General features: G+C 42.1%; 1 protein-coding gene across 1 annotated transcript in view; it reads right to left on the reverse strand.

Annotated features, from left to right (window-relative positions):
* The window catches only part of LOC126424637 (open rectifier potassium channel protein 1), a 242,601-nt gene that overhangs the window by 97,918 nt on the left and 126,456 nt on the right, over positions 1-18,227 (reverse strand). Inside the window, exon 2 of the mRNA XM_050087370.1 lies at positions 17,102-17,284. Within this exon, the coding sequence (XP_049943327.1) occupies positions 17,102-17,284 (183 nt within the window). The remainder of the gene's footprint in view (positions 1-17,101; positions 17,285-18,227) is intronic.

Raw genomic sequence — 18,227 nt, forward strand, 5'->3', positions numbered from 1 at the left:
TAAAAGACTCTTTATGTACCTCTGTTACCAACAACAATGAATGAACTGAGACATCGCATAGCAGCAGCTGTAACTCGACACGTATGCTGCTGTCTGGGAACAATTCGACTACCGCATTGTCATATGCCATGCATCTCAAGGGCGGCATACTGAACACCTACGAAAAGGTATGAAAAAAAAATCATCTTGAGTTTCCCGTTCATCAAAAAATTAAAATTCATTGTACATGTTTATTAGTTTAAGAATTATGGACGTGCGAAATCGGATGATCCTTTTTGATGCAGCCTGTATTTCAGATTTTCTGGAGAAAGTGTAAAATCAGTTTATTTTGTATGTTCCAATAATGGAATAATGTCATGTCACATTATCAATCCTTTTTAGATGTACCTATCTGCACACATCTCATACACAAAAATTACTATTTACATTGTTGAGATCTCCTTTCATTTCGTTGCGTGAGAGTTTCTCCAGGGTAGGTAGAACGGAATATTACCTTTCAGATTTTGGGATTGCATTTGAATAAAAAAAAATGGTTGCGTGGATTTGCTATTGGAGAGCTTCTAGCAAAACTGGAGAGCTATGAAATGACCGAAGACGATGCTGATGACGTAAAATTGGTGATTATTCCACATAATGTAGGTGAAAGAACAGATGAAGACTCTGAAGAAAATGCAACGAACAATGTCAATATTGTACAAGGTGTAGCAGGTTTTTTTAGAGCTTATAACCAGAAGGGATGAAGCTAATGTTACCTCTAGAAACTCAAAAAAACACAAAAAACACAAATGCAAGAAATATAAATGTGAACCAAAGTACACAAACTTTAATGAACCAGGAAAAAGCAAAGAAAATTATACTGCAGAATGTCTGGAAAATTAGATAGTTTCTGACGATTTTTTTTTCCTTACAACTACGGAATACTACTACAGAACAATTCAAATATATACTTAACAACATAACTTTTATTCTAGCCACAGAAGAACTAAAATCCTTCTAGGCGTACAACTTCTGAGTGGGTATCATAAGCTTCCCCATGAGAGTATGTCTTGTGAATAGGTGTTGATATACTGAACAAGCAGATATCATTTTATAGGACGAGGACAATATCAAAGAAGTGGCCGTTATTTACGCAGATGGTTGATACCTGTATAGTGCACGTATCAAATTAATAACCCAAATGAGAAGCTCTCACTTTTGGCTGTCCGAAACAGAATACTGATGTAATTTTCAAAGGAAACAGGATCAACGCGGAAATGCAGAGGACCACGAGGAAGGAAATTGACGCGAGTGCGGCTGAACAAAGATATATGACTAGACCCAGGAACTACTTTACTGTACAAGTAACACACAGGTGACGTGCATACTACAAGGAAAAAAAGACAAAAATATGTGGCAGCTGCAATGTTGGTGTACATCACAAGGGTTTTGTTTCACTTCTTACTGAAGACACTTTTCGTTTTATTTTGTTCATAATGTTTCTTATAGTTTTCTGCATTGACACTGAATCTACGAATTTTGTTAGATAATTTTTCCAATGTTCCAAAAATGGGACAGACTATAGTTCTTGTGCTAACATACCGATTTTTTTGTTGTTGTCAAAATAGCTTTTCTTTCATATATCATTCAATGTACGACAATGTCAAAAAAGGCGGAAAAAATCAACTACTGAAGTCATTAATTAAAACTTCCGGGCTGAATTGTCGTGGTCCATATATAAAACTGCTTCTCCTTCCTGACGTTTCGTTGCCGGCTGCGGGCAACATCCTCTGAGGTGAGTCGGCGACTGGCTGCTAGGCGCTGGTGGTCCCGCTTATATAGAGCGCTTAGATGGCGCCACCACTCATCACGTGCTTTCGACTTCAAAACTATCTCTGGCTAGTGCCATCTCTCTCGATTACAGGTAATCGATTGTCACTTCGTTGGTACAAAGTCGCCCGCCATATCTTGTCTAGTTTTAATCCTTCTTTTCTATTAAAATTATTTCCGTGCTTGTAGATAGATCTCTATAGCTTCTATATACATGCGAGTATAATAATGTGAGGTCTTAGCTATCACGTTTGTCTCACTAAATTTTATTTCGTAATCACCGTCTTTGAAAACGTGTTCCGCTGCAGCTGATTTGTCAATTTGTCCCAATCTACAGTTCCTTTTGTGTTCCGTTAGGCGGGTATTAACACTCCTTTTAATTGTTCCAGTATATACAATGCCACTGCTACACGTAATTTTATACACACGTGGGGTCGCTAAGGGGCGTCGTACGTCTTTCACCGATCTTAAGCTTCCAATAATTTTCTTGGTAGGTCGAAAGTTTGTCTCCACTTCAAACTTGGCCAAAACTTTACCAATACGGTCCGTGATGTTATGAATAAATGGAAGAAAAACTTTTCTAGCCGACGGTTGTTGTTGTCGTGTATTTTCGGACACTTTTCTTCTAGGGTGGAGTGCTCGATCTATTTCCTTGTCAGTGTACCCATTTCTCTTGAAAGCTGTCAGGAAGGCGAAGAAGTTTTATATATGGACCACGGCAATTCAGCCCGGAAGTTTTAGTTAATGAAGACGCCGGCCGTGAAAGCTTACATGTTATGATTAAACTACTGAAGTTTTCGGAAATAATGGGTTAATTATACTACAAACTCACCCTCTCTCTCTCCTTCCGCACTTTCACTATCAAAGGGAATATCAGAGCCAGAATTGCTCGAAACATAAGCCTGATGCGGAACTGACGCTTGTTGAACAGGAGAACTGCCCATCAAGGAAACGCTCGAAACGATGATAGCGACGCACCAATCGAATGTTGGCGCATCTCTCGCGTGCATGGCTGTGTCACTACGTTTGAGTGAGTGAGGGCAGTCAGTTTAGTGGCCAGTTGAATGCAACAAAACACGACGTTGACGATAAACTCTGACGAAATGTGAACGCGATTCACATTGTCCTGCTAAAAGGACCTACATCTGTGTCATTACAAATTCACTGTTTGTTACAGAGTTAACGCGTCCAGACGAACTCCCATGTGTTGAGTTCTGATGATGGTTTCTGTGGGAAGTGGATTCAGGTCATCTGGATGCTCAGTTTTTCATTGCGTCATATGAGGCCTCATTCAGGCTTTCAGGGGACGCCACCTCACTGAACATTCACTATTACGCATAGGAAAATATGCGCTTCTGAAGAATTCAGTCAATCACATTGGGTATACGCTGAAGAGCCAGACAAACTGCTACACCTGTCTAATATCATGCAGGGCCCCCGCGAGCACTCAATAGTGCCGCAACACGATGTGGCATGGACTCGACTATTGTCTGAAGTAGTGCTGCAGGGCTGCCCGTAAGTCCGTAAGAGTACGAGAGGGTGGAGATCTCCTCTGAACAGCACGTTGCAAGACATCCCTGATATGTTCGATAATGTTCACGTCTGCGGAGTCTGATGGCCAGCGGAAGTGTTTAAACTCAGAAGAGACACTCTAGCAATTCTGAACGTGCGAGGTGTCGCACTGTCCTGCTGGAATATCCCAAGTCCGTCGGAATGCATAACGTACATGAATGGATGTAGGTGATCACACAGGATGCTTACGTACGTGACACCTGTCAGAGACAAATCTAGACGCATCAGCGGTCCCATATCACTCCAACTAGACACGCCCCACGCCATTACAGAGCCTCCACCAGCTTGAATAGTCACCTGCTGACATGCAGGGTCCATGGATTCATGAGGTTGTCTCCAGTCATCAACAGTCCAATTTCGGTGTTGACGGATCCAGGCGAGGCGTAAAGCTATGTGTCGTTCAGTCATCAAGGGTACACGAGTGTGCCTCCGACTGCGACAACTCACATTGATGATGTTTCGTTGAATGCTGCAGTAGACCTGTTTATACAGCAAGGATCAGCAATAAATGCAACGGCTTACTGTGTTACCCTGACTAAACTTTGACGTGGAATACAGACGTGGGCCTTCTCACGTCTGGAGTTTCGTGGCTGCTTGACAACTGATCAGATCTTTTAGACGGGAACACACTGTTCACATACCTTACAGTTCAAACTTGGTGCCGTGTGGTTTTCACTTTTTCCGTTGCCTACAGAAACTTCAGGGCTACAAGAGCTTCGCAGCAGACGACTAGGTGAAACAAGCAGCTAAAGACTGGTTATCCTCACAGGTCGCAGATGTCTGTGACTTACGGATACAAAAGCTTGTAGAGTGTTATGACAGATGTTTAAACAAATATGGAAACTGTGTAGTTAAAACAGTAAACATGTAAGAATTAAATAAAACTAGAGTTTTCAAAAATTTGTGTTGGTTTATGTTTTATAAGAAATTGGATCGTGTTTTCCGAATAACCCTAGTACATATCGTTGGGTCCATTGTGAATTTTATCTCTCTTGTTTTGACTCTTATCAACAAAAGCAAAACGAGGATAATGGAATGTAGACGAATTTAGTCGGGAGATGCTGAGGGTATTAGATTAGGAAATGAGACACTTAAAGTAGTAAAGGAGTTTTGCTATTTGAGGAGCAAAATGACCTATGATGGTCGAAGTAGAGAGGATATAAAATGTAGACTGGCAATGGCAAGGAAAGCGTTTCTTAAGAAGAGAAATTTGTTAACATCGAGTATAGATTTAAGTGTCAGGAAGTCATTTCTGAAAGTATTTGTATGGAGTGTAGCCATGTATGGAACTGAAACATGGACGATAAATAGTTTGGACAAGAAGAGAATAGAAGCTTTCGAAATGTGGTGCTACAGAAGAATGCTGAAGATTAGATGGGTAGATCACATAACTAATGAGGAGGTATTGAATAGGATTGGGGAGAAGAGAAGTTTGTGTCACAACTTGACTAGAAGAAGGGATCGATTGGTAGGACATGTTCTGAGGCATCAAGGGATCACAAATTTAGCATTGGAGGGCAGCGTGGAGGGTAAAAATCGTAGAGGGAGACCAAGAGATGAATACACCAAGCAGATTCAGAAGGATGTAGGTTGCAGTAGGTACTGGTATATGAAGAAGCTTGCACAGGATAGAGTAGCATGGAGAGCTGCATCAAACCAGTCTCAGGACTGAAGACCATAACAACAACAACAACAACAACAACAACAACAACAACAATAACAGTATTAAGTAGGGTGTCCGCTTTGGTTAGATACTTCTGGAGTTTGGTTTCGAGGCGACGTCTGTTATTGAGTAGCTTGTATCTTTCCATTGTAAATTGTCATATATGTATCTTATTTCAGGTCTTTCGTGTAGCCTGAGTCCGATTTACTGACATTCTGTCTGAAGTGTTAGGTGCGAATACATTATTATTATTATTAAAATAGTTAAAAGGAGGATAAAAGGAAAAGTAGATAAGTATATCAGGAAAGACCAATTTGGATTAAAAAAATGCAGCGGAAAAGAGAAGAAATTTTCACCTTGCACGTGCCAATAGAGAGAGGGATGGATATTAATAGAAGAGCTTACAGGACGACAATTATTGAACTATACGAAAAAAACGTAAGTTAGTTACAATCTAGGACGCACACACACTTTATTCAACATGTAAATGTGACTAGAGGTATTCGGATTTAGGTTATGGCACGTTCGGTATACCTGCCATCATTGACGATGATGTGTCGCAGACGAATAGCGGAATTCTGCATGACCCGCAGAAGTGTCGAAACATCGATGCTGTCGATGACCTCCTGAACGGCTATTTTCAGCTCAGCAATGGTTTTGGGGTTATTGCTGTACACCTTGTCTTTAATATAGCCCCACAAAAAGGAGTCGCATGTGTTTAAATCCGGAGAATATGACGGCCAATCGAAGCCCATGCCAGTGGCCTATGGGTATCCCAGAGCCAGAATGCAGTCCCCAAAGTGCTGCTCCAGAATATCAAACACTCTCCAGCTTCGACTGGGCCGAGCGCTGTCTTGCATGAACCACATCTTGTCGAAATCAGGGTCACTTTGGATAATGGGAATGAAATCTTCTTCCAAAACTTTCATGTACCGTTCGGTAGTCGCCGAGGCATCAAGAAATATCCATGACTGGACTTTGCAAACCACACAGTCACCCGTTGAGGGCAAAGAGACATCTCGATCGTGGAACGCGGGTTCTCAGTCCGCAAATACGCCAATTTTCCTTGTCGACGGACCCGTCCAAATGGAAGTAGGCTTTGTAGCTAAACCGAACCATGTATGCATAAACTAATTCCCATCATGTCCCGCGGTGAACGATGCAGTTTGAACGTCCTAACGCAAAGCGTTCAGAAGTTATGAGGATTTTATTTCATATAGTGCAATAAATGTCACCCTGTATCTTACCTTCATTGACTCAGAAAAGCTTTTAACAATGTGAACAGGCAGCTCTTCTTTACAACTATGAAAAACGTGGACCTTGACTGGGAAGACAGAGGCATACTTAAACAGCTATCTGTGAAAGCAGAAAAACAAACATCAATAAGAACAACAGGCTAGGATTTGAAAAGGAGTTACACAGCAATGTACCCTACCCCTAAATTTATTTTATGCGTTAACTCAGGAAACTATTCAGATTACGAAGGGGGAGACACAGCAAATGAAAGACAATGGTAAAAGATACACTGTATTAGATTTGCCGATGAAACTGTAATAGTTGCAGACTCCGAAAAAGAACTGAATAGAATGTTGCAAGTTCTATCACACACTCTTGCACTATGGAAATTAAAAGAGAACAAAAGGAAAACAAAAGTAATGGTAATACGAAAAATTATGAGCTAAATTAAAACCAGTATGAGAATTGATGACGCCAGAATTGATCAGATGGAACAATTTCGTACCCTCTGTAGTATAATCGCAGAGGACAATAGATGCTTCATGGCAGTGGAAAAAAGGATTGCACTGGCCAAGCAGGCGTTTATGATTCAAAAGAACATTTTAACCAACAACATATGCGTACCTAATACACACATGAAAAAAAAGTTTTACATCACCCCTATTCCCAGAACTCCTGAAGATAGACGTTGACTGTGGATATTGTACAACAGACACACTCCCTTTGACTGTACAGAGATGTCACTAAACCCGCCGAAAGATGTGAACAACCATGCATGAGCAGCGCCCATTAGACAGACGGGGTCGGACAGTCGGTCAGTTCCAGTCACTCCACCAGGACGGTTGTTCACGGGTTGTGTTGTCTGTAGTTCAACCATGCCTAGACGGTCAATACCGCCGTTCGATCGCGTCCGCATTGTTACTTTCTGCCAGGAAGGGCTCTCAACAAGGGATGTGTCCAGGCGTCTCGGAGTGAACCAAAGCGATGTTGTTCGGACATGGAGGAGGTAACAGAGAGGCAGGAACTGTCGATGACATGCCTTGCTCAGGCTGCCCAAGAGCTACTACTGCAGTGGATGACCACTACCTACAGATTAAGGCTCGGAGGAAACCTGACAGCAACACCACCATGTTGAATAATGCTTTTCGTGCATCCACAGGACGTCGTGTTACGACTCGAGCTGTGCGCAATTGGCTGCATGATGCGCAGCTTCACTCCCGACATCCATGTCGAGTCCATCTTTGCAACCACGACACCATGCAGCGTGGTACAGATGGGCCCAACAATATGCCGAATGGACCGCTCAGGATTGGAATCACGTTCTCTTCACCGAAGAGTGTCGCATATGCCTTCAACCAGACAATCGTCGGAGACGCGTTTGGAGGCAACACGGTCAGGCAACGTGGAGGTTCCCTGCTGTTTTGAGGTGACATTATGGTTCAAATGACTCTGAGCACTATGGGACTTAACATCTGAGGTCATCTACTTAAACCTATCTAACCTAAGGACATCACATACATCCATGTCCTAGGCAGGATTCGAACCTGCGACCGGAGCGGTCGCGCGGTTCCAGACTGACGCGCCTAGAACCGCTCGGCCACAAAGGCTGGCGTGACATTATGTGGGGGCCGACATACGCCGCTGGTGGTCATGGACGGCGCCGTAACGGCTGTACGATATGTTAATGCCATCCTCCGACCGATAGTGCAACCATATCGGCAGCATATTGGAGAGGCATTCGTCTTCATGGACGACAATTCGCGCTATCGTGCACATCTTGTGAATGACTTCCTTCAGGACAACGACATCGCTCGAGTAAAGTGGCCAGTATGTTCTCCAGACATGAACCCTATCGAACATGCCTGGGATACATTGAAAAGGGCTGCTTGTGGACGATATGACCCACTAACCAATCCGAGGGATCTACGCCGAATCGCCGTTGAGGAGTGGGACAATCTGGACCAACAGTACGTTGATGAACTTTTGGATGGTATGCCACGACGAATACAGGCATGCATCAATGCATGAGGACGTGCTACTGGGCATTAGAGGTCCCGGTGTGTACAGCAATCTGGACCACCACCTCTGAAGGTGTCGCTGTATGGTGGTACAACATGCAATGTGTGGTTTTCATGAGCAATAAAAAGGGCGGAAATGGTGTTTATTTTGATCTGTATTTCAATGTTCTGTACAGGTTCCTGAACTCTCGGAACCGAAGTGATGCAAAACTTTTTTTGTGTGTGTACGTTCCAAAACGCCTGGAGTAAAAACGGGATTTTTAGGTGGTCGTACCTCATATCCTATTGGTGACAAAAAGGCAAGGTCAAGTATTCTGGATAGCCGTTGGGCTGGGGAACACTTGTCTTAATGTCACTAGCCTACATCGAAGTATGAATATTGCACACTTCCTCCTGATAAGGAAAATGGAGAAAATCAGTTGGTTCTATTTGCATTTGATGTGATGTACGGTGGGCTTGATGGGACTTACGGAGGGATCGGTAGTTTAGAGGGGTTTCCAGGGAGAACACCATAAAAAGTGTTTTTATTATATTTTCACCATCGGACCAAAACCATCCGAGGATTCCAAGACGGCTATACACAGCAAATGGCTGAAATTTTAGCAGTAAATACCTAAAAAAATTTTGTAAAATCTTTATCCGTGTCCAAGATAACAGAGGTTCAAAGACAAAGACACCCTACTTCTACAGTAAAATTCGATATGAGGCGAAATATAAATAACAGCAGAAAACTGCCAAAATTTTGACGGTATATTTGTTTATAAGAGCTATCTCTCGGTTTTCAAAAATCCGTTATCGAGAAACACCCAAAAAGCTAGTTTTCTGGGTTTCAAAACCCAGCCGCGGATTCTGAGACGGCTATGCACTGTAAATGGACGTTATTTTTGCGATGTATTCCTAAGACCCCTATTTCGAAAAACTTAGAAAAGTTTCTTCATATTTTTAATACTGAAGCCCATATGCAAATTTTTTTTTTTTATTTTTTTTTTTTTTTGCACGTTAAATCCTGTTTGATATGTAAAATTACTCGTCGTTTCGCATTATTTCAGTTTCACGTAAGTAAAGTAGCTAAATTTTCTTTTCATGTAAGTTACATGCCATGCTGCATCAGGGAAAAGAAGGGAACCAGCGAAAGAATGCGTCTGTTGGTGCACAAAAAATGCGAATACGTTCCTGTTTATTTAAAAGAATCCTGACTGAAAAGTGGGGTACTAGCTGTCTCATCTACCTTCCTCAAAACCTTTAAAAACTTTGGCATGCGAACAATGAAGAGTGATGAGAGTGACAGAATAGTACTAGGGAAGGAGTGAAGCAGACAGTGACGGAGGAGGAATAAACAGAAAGAGTAACTGGAAGTGTGTGAGAGCCAGTAATAATGAGAAACAGAGTGTATGACAATGACCACAAGGGAGAGACAGAGATGCCGACAGTGAGAAGAGATAGCAGCATTAGGAGGGAAGAAGTGAGATATTAGCAGAGAGAGAGAGAGAGAGAGAGGGGGGGGGGGGGAGAGTGAAAGTGAGAGGAGTCTGTAGCAGTAAGACAGAACGAAGGGGACCGTTGCAGAGAGATACAAAGAGATAATGAGTTGAGCTGAAAGAGTCAGTGAGAAAGGGCAACTGCGAATGGATGGATATGAACAAGTTATACAGCGATGGATTAGCGAGTATGAGTGAGTTACAGTTAGGTGAGCTTTTGGGAATTTGATGTGAGCCGCTCTTTAAAAAAAGCGCGAGTATTTTCGCATACCAAAATTTTTGGGAAGAGTTTTGATGGTGATGAGTAAAGTAGAATAAGGTATCTATCTTTTCATTTAAATTAACAAGAACATATTAGCATTTTGTGTGTTCCAATAGGAGCATTTTTCCGAAGGTAAATATAGATGTCAGAAAATCCTTTGCTAAATTTTTGCTTGGAGTACACTGCTGTAAGGAAGTGCAAGGGCGACTGGAAAGGAATCGACCTGAAGCTGCCGAAACTTCGATATGGCTGAAAATGACAAGAACGAGTTGGTCTGAAGAATAACCAACATGGGAATCTTGAGGCAAGTTCAACTAGGAGAGAAGGTTATTAAAGGAAACGGGAAAGAGTAAAATGAAATTTAATGGACACGTCATCAGACACATTCATCATTTACCTTCCTGAAGGGAAAGTGCCGGGAAAGAAAGGAAAGGGATGGCCTAGGAAGTAGTATTTGGAAAACATCGAGTAGAGGCTGTGACAATTACATGGAACTAAAGCGAACAGGCGATGGCGGAAGGGAATGGTAGCGCACACAATGCAATTGCAATGGAGCGATGATTGATTCCTTGGTCGTTGCTTAGTCTGTATGCGCTCTGGGCTATTTATACCAAATAATAAATTAAAATACAATTGCTTTTGCACCAACCCTACTCCCAAACACCATTCCGAAGTGTCCCTGCGCCACAAACTCCAGCTTCTAATACCGCCCGTGGGCTTTGAGATGTGACATAGCACTGTCACAGTCTAAAGTAAAAGTCTGTCACACCCCAGTTTTCTTGTTTTTTGTTTTTTTACGTACTGCGATTGCAGCGCACCAAGCGGCCAGGAAGTTATACTGTTGAGTTCGGTGAGATCCTTGGAAAGCGAAAGCCAATCGTATTTGTTTATATTGGTCTGCAGAACGGTTTTTACGAACGGGAGCGTCTGTGACGCAATAAATTGGAGCAAGAACAAGAAGCAGACACCACACTTGTCTTTTTTTAGGTTTCTTAACCACCCTAGGAAGTGTGAACCGCTACATTACAGAACAGTTTATTTGCGATTTTCTTGTAACACACAGATATTTACTGGAGAATGTCATGCTTTTTAAGAACAAAAAAATTGCTAGTAAACAGCAGAAGACCTGACCTGTTGGAGAAATGCGTCGTATATCTACTCAAAGATGTGAAGTTTTCTTCGCTACACTTCTAGTCAAATCAGTGAATATTGAACTTAAGAAAAGTGTATTGAATGCAATGCCTATATTCTTTAACGTAGCAGATAAACTACCACAACTGCAGCTGAAGGAAAAACCATCCTGGCGTGATAATAAAAGAATAAAAATAACAAAACTGTTTCCCAACACAGAAGAAACCAGTTACACAAATGTTGCTTAATATGAGCCACAAACGGCAAGAATCTTCAGCAGAGTCGATTTTGACGCAAAAGTTATTACATTTACAAAAATATTTATGTATTACAAAGAAGAGTGAAGTGTAAGAAGTTGAAGGCATTAGGCTTCCTACACAGTTATTACGTGTCAAGGAAAGTGCCTGTCAGAATAAGAACAGACAACAAAAGAAATATACATGAAATATGTTTTTATGTTCTCTTATTTCCAGGGGAGTAAACTGCAATTACATTCCAAAGTATTTCTTCAACATCAAGTTGAAGTTTATATCACTGAATCAGAGAGATGGGTTGTTTTTACATGTATTTCATGGTCATTCAAGTATCTTGATAACATTTACTAATGCCTCGAAAGCAAAATGTAATAACTGTTTCTCTAATTAACTAGAAAAACAATGAAAACAAATTTTATTTTTGCGGCTTCTTTCCCGCCGTTTGGCGCGCTACTGACGCACTTGTCAGACGGTAACAATTTTCAATTTTCACAGTAGAGAGTGTCACGACTGTATATGCTAGACTGTGGTACTTTTGTGTGGGGTAACGTCATTCAACAGAGATTAAACATTATCTTTTGTCGTCCTGAAAACACGTGTAAATAGTAGCTACAATTTACATGAACTTTTATTATTTATGAGTACATTTTCCTTTCCAGTATAAAATTCTTGCCTGGCTCCCATCTTGCTTTAAGAGCTCGAGGCTCAGTTTGTGTGTTATAGTGACGTTAATTTATTATTATGTCTTTGTTTTATATCAATACTGAGTTTCGTTGTCTGCCGCGATTTTTAGTTAAAAGTGCATTGGCGTCATTCTTGGTTTTTTGTACTAGTATAGGTCTTTGGCTTTTTGTACTGGTATCGGAGTCTTATGTCAAGCTGTGTAGGTCAAGTGATATTTTCGATACCGTGTTTATTATTTGTCGCCATTTTTTGCTATTAGTATTGGTTTCGCTTTTGGGCTTTTTGTATTGCTATCAGGGTGTTAAGTTTAGCTATATAGCCCAACGGTGTTCAACGCCGTATTTCGTTAACTTTCGCGTGGTTTAGCTATGTGTGTTAGTATCGCCATTACGCTTTCTGCACTGCAATCAGTTTTTGGCTTTCTATATTGGAATCGTCCTAAGATGAGCTATTTAGGTCAAGTTATATTTTCAATACCTTTTAAAGCTGGTTTGCACTAATTTGACCCCACCAGTATATCGTCATTCTCTGGTTGTTTAGTTATGCATTTGTTGCTATTATCGTGATTTTAGGTTGTATTTTAGTTTATCTCCGCCCAGAACCCACAATTTCCCGCGTTTGTACAGTTACTGTAGCTTCATTATTTATTATTATGAATTTGATCCATTTTGTATTTGAAGTTAATATTTTAGCGCCATGGGAACGAGTAAATTCATTGGTCGTCGTTTTGAAATACTGTGTGTGTTACATTTTGGGGATTGTTATGACGTCATTGATCAAAGTCAACGGGTGGCATCGAAGGCTCATGTTTATACAGAACATGTCGTAGTACAAAGTATTATTTAAAAGCAACTTTTTGGTGCTGTGGCTATGTCTTCATACCATTTCCCAAAGCAGTGGTAGCGCATTTTTATGTCCTTTAATTTTATGATTTGAGCGTAACTTAAAGTGGCACAACGTTCCATCTGTTTATGGACTTCTTACGTTTATTTTGTTAACAGTTGTGCACGCACGGCAATCTACTGTTGTGCGTACGGCACAGATTTCGGTACCTCGACTCGAACCAGGGTTCTGCAATGGATATTAGCTGTTTATCCCTTTTTTATCAGTGTTTATTCTATAATAGAAACTCTCTGGTTGTACGAGTGCGATTTTCGTTCTTCTTCTGTTCACAAAATTAAAAACGCTAGAAGCAGCTTAACTAAAACTCATTTACTTTCAGTGTATCCTGAGGGAGTAAATACGGGATCTCTGGCTGCATTATTGGTTTCTTTCAGTTGTGTGATTTATCTGGGATCTGACTTCATGTTAGGTGAAGCACAGTTGCATCAGAAAAAGCGTCTGTTACTGGTAAAACTGAAGAATTAATAACAGGCGAACATTCGACCAATCGATAGCAATTTCTGACATTCGCTGTAAGGATTTCTGTATTTTTTTATTACTTCCTCGTGGCAACGAATTAATAGTACTGTCATTAACAGAGATTAAAACCACACTTTCGTAAATTTAGTGCATACGACCTGCATAATAAAGCACTGGAGACTACTGTCTAAGAGGAGTTTGAGAAGTAGTGGCTTGCTTCTTTTTATATATATATATATATATATATATATATATATATATATATATATATATATATACATATATACATGCGGTGTTAATTTGCTTGTGCGAGGGATTCTCAGAGATGTTAGTCGTCATTTTAAAAGTTGTCATCCAGACAATAAAAGCGCTGTGGCAGAGTATGTGGCACTTTCGTAAACTGCTAGACATTTCAGAAAAATATTTGAATTGGTGAAGGATGAAGTAACTTCAAACCACGAAAGAAGGGATAAGGTAAAAATCAGAAACTTGTATTATATTGTGAAGCTATTTGTGTTTCGTGAGTAAAAAAGAAATCAATCCACCAAATTAGGTAGTGACGATGTTTTGAAAGCCAAATTGCCATCGAACCTTGCGGAAGATCTCCCAGATTCTAATAGTCGGTAATATTGATAGAGTAAGAAGTTAAGCATGTCACCAACCTCAGGTCACCTGATGTTGATTGTTTACCTCTTGTGCTAAGAGCGAAACTTGAGAATTATACTTATTTGCCCCGATTTTACAGATTATTTATTAGTAACAGAAGTAATGCTGAGCTGTTGTCGATATGGATGCAAATCGAAGTTCGCCAAAGTTGGACAAGTTTAATTTCATATTTATCACGAAGGCCTAATTATAGTTATCATGCTAGTGTGAGTCCTTGTATTTGTTAATATCGAGACAGTCCACTGAAGGCATAAAAATCGTAGGGAAACTTAAAATGAATGTACTCCATATACAGGGAGAGTCACCTAACGTTACCGCTGGATATATTTCGTAAACCACATCAAATACTGACGAACCGATTCCACAGACCGAACGTGAGGAGAGGGTCTAGTGTAATTGTTTAATACAAACCATACAAAAATGCACGGAAGTATGTTTTATAACACAAACCTACGTTTTTATAAATGGGACCACGTTAGTTTTGTTAGCACATCTGAACATATAAACAAATACGTAATCAGTGCCTGTTACATTGTAAAATGTTAATTACATCCGGAGATATTGTAACCTAAAGTTGACGCTTGAAACCTCCGACGTTCAGTTGCGTGTTGTAACAAACACGGGCCACGGTCGGCGAGCAGCATCTGCAGGGACATGTTTACGATGACGACCGTGTTTACGAGTGTGGCTGTAGTGCACTGTTGTGGTTTGATCTAGCTGCCGCAGTGTCCGCATGTAGCGCTTGCTGCTATTGTTATTCTGCATTCGTCTCCGCACGCAGACCAATTGCAGTACACCGTGTTACCAGACGTCTGTGATAGTGTAGTGTTGTAGGAACTGTGACCATGGTGTATTCGAACTCTGAAAAGGCGGAGATGATACTCATCTGTGGCGAGTGTCGACGAAATGCAGCTGAAGCCTGCAGGGTGTACGCAGAACGGTACCCGGACAGAGAGCATCCAATGTGCCGCACATTGCAAAACATCTACTGCCAACTGTATGCAACAGGTATGGTCGTAGCACGCAAACGGGTCCGTAACAGGCCCGTCACAGGAGAAGCGGGTGCAGTTGGTGTGTTAGCTGCTGTTGCCATTAGCCCACACATGAGTACACAGGACATTGCGAGAGCCGGTGGACTGAGTCAAAGTAGTGTCATGCGCATACTGCATCGTCACCGATTTCACCCGTTTCATGTGTCGCTACATCAGCAATTACATTGTGATGACTTTAATCATCGAGTGCAATTCTGTCAATGGCCATTAACAGAGAATGCGTTGCAGTTCTACCTGTTTACCGATGAAGCGGGTTTCACAAACCACAGGGCAGTGAATCTACGGAAAATGCATTACTGGTCCGTGGACAATCCTCGCTGGCTCAGACAGGTAGAGCGACAGCGACCGTGGACTGTAAATGTATGGTGCGGAATCATTGGCGACCACCTCATTGGTCCTCACTTCATTGCACGGGCCCAAACAGCTGCAACATACATCGCGTTTCTACAGAATGATCTGCCAACCTTGCTCGAAAATGTCCCACTGGAAACGCGTCGACGTATGTGGTATCAGCATGATGGTGCACCTGCACATTCCGCAATTAACACTAGGCTGACCCTTGACAGGATGTTCGACGGACGTTTCATAGGACGTGGAGGACGCATAAATTGGCCAGCCCGTTCTCGTGATCTTACACCTCTGGACTTCTTTCTGTGGGGTACGTCAAAGGAGAATGTGTACCGTGATGTGCCTACAACCCCAGAGGATATGAAACAACGTATTGTGGCAGCCTGCGGCGACATTACACCAGATGTACTGCGGCGTGTACGACATTCATTACGCCAGAGATTGTAATTGTGTGCAGCAGATGATGGCGACCACATTGAACGTCTATTGGCCTGACATGTCGGGACACACTCTATTCCACTCTGTAATTGAAAACGGAAACCACGTGTGTACGTGTACCTCACCCCTCATGGTAATGTACATGTGCGTCAGTGAAAAAGACCAATAAAAAGGTGTTAGCATGTGGACGTAATGTGCTGTTCCAGTCTCTTCTGTACCTAAGGTCCATCACCGTTCCCTTTGGATCCCTACGTAATTCGGTGCTCTCCGATACACACGATCGAACAGCGGAGGAGTGGTACTCAAGCGTCAACTTTAGGTTCCATTTAAAAAAACGTAGGTTTGTGTTAAAAAACGTACTTCCGTGCATTTTTGTATGGTTTGTATTAACCAATTACACTAGCCCCTCTCCTCACGTTCGGTCTGTGGAATCGATTCGTCAGTATTTGATGTGGTTTACGAAATATATCCAGCGGTAATGTTAGGTAACTCACCCTGTATATTTACAAGACCGGTGCTTGGATCACTTATGTAGCGTGCGAGTGTGCAGCCAGTCAGTGTGACGAATGCACACACATTTCGAGCAATGTTCGTCTGTATATAAAAAATATACGAGACAGTCTGAGTCGTTTCCTCGGCATTATACATATTTACAAACCGTTGTTCTTACACCGAAGCGCCAGAGAAACTGGTATAGGCACGTGTATTCAAATACAGAGATATGTAAACAGGCAGAATACGGCGCTGCGATCGACAGCGCTTATATAAGACAAGTGTGTTGCGCAGTTCGTTAGATCGGTTACTGCTGCTACAGTGGCAGGTTATCAAGATTTAAGTGAGTTTGAACGTGGCGTTATAGTCGGTGCCCGAGCGATGAAGTGTGGATTTTCCCGTACGACTATGTCACGACTGTACCGTGAATATCAGGAATCTGGTAAAAAAAATCTGACATCACTGGGGCTCGTCATTTTTAAACAAACGATTTTTGTGATCTTGACTGTTTTATTGACTGATACTTTATAACTGATCGCTGACACCCTCCAAACAATGTTACCTAATTATAGCCGTCGGACTGATTTGCTGTTCGTCGCGGTGGCAGGGGTTAAGCGCTTTGCTGCCCACGGGACGTACCTATTGTACTGACGACGGTGACCACGAAGAAGAAGGAGTTGTAGAAGGTCCACTTCTTCGGCTCGGGGCTGTTGTCCTCCGGGGGCGGATCCGTCATGTCGCGGCCGCAGAAGTCGGACAGATCCTCCAGGAACAGCCGCTGCGCCGTCTTGTTCTGCGGCCAATAGTAGTGGTCCACCATGTCTGCAACACCACAGCAAATCTTCACCCTACTCCCTGATCATTCCCACTACAGTACAGAAGACTCGTCTACACTGCCCTCCATAAGTTTGCAAACACCTAGTAATTATAGTGCAAAGGAAATACAGTATAAAAATGCATTTTGTTGAAACTTCCTGGCAGATTAAAACTGTGTGCCGGACCAAGACTCGAACTCGGGACCTTTGCCTTTCGCGGGCAAGTGCTCTTCCAACTGAGCTACCCAGGCACGACTCACGCCCCGTCCTCACAGCTTTACTTCTGCCAGTACCTCGCCTCCTACCTTCCAAACTTTACAGAAGCTCTTCTGCGAACCTTGCAGAACTAGCACTCCTGAAAGAAAGGATATTGCGGAGACATGGCTTAGCCACTGCCTGGGGGACGTTTCCAGAATGAGATTTTCACTCTGCAGCGGAGTGTGCGCTGATATGAAACTTCCTGGCAGATTAAAACTGTGTGCCGGACCGAGACTCGAACTCGGGACCTTTGCCTTTCGTGGGCAAGTGCTGTACCAACTGAGCTACCCAAGCACGACTCACGCCCCGTCCTCACAGCTTTACTTCTGCCAGTACCTCGCCTCCTACCTTCCAAACCTTACAGAAGCTCTCCTGTGGAAGAGCACTTGCCCTTGAAAGGCAAAGGTCCCGAATTCGAGTCTCGGTCCGGCACATAGTTTTCATCTGCCAGGAAGTTTCATATCAGCGCACACTCCGCTGCAGAGTGAAAATCTCATTCTGGAATGCATTTTGTTGTTTTCCAAATGTTTATTAAGCTCAAATAATACACAGGAAGATGCAACAATTAAATTTTCGATTCCTCAAAATAGTCACCCTTTGTTTCCATCACTGCCTTGCACACTCTCGGCATGGGCTGTATCACGGTGTAAGTGTATATTTTTATTTTTATAATTGTATATTTTATGATTCTG

The sequence above is a fragment of the Schistocerca serialis genome, chromosome 10 (assembly GCF_023864345.2).
Source record: "Schistocerca serialis cubense isolate TAMUIC-IGC-003099 chromosome 10, iqSchSeri2.2, whole genome shotgun sequence".
In the NCBI taxonomy this organism is placed as follows: domain Eukaryota; kingdom Metazoa; phylum Arthropoda; class Insecta; order Orthoptera; family Acrididae; genus Schistocerca; species Schistocerca serialis.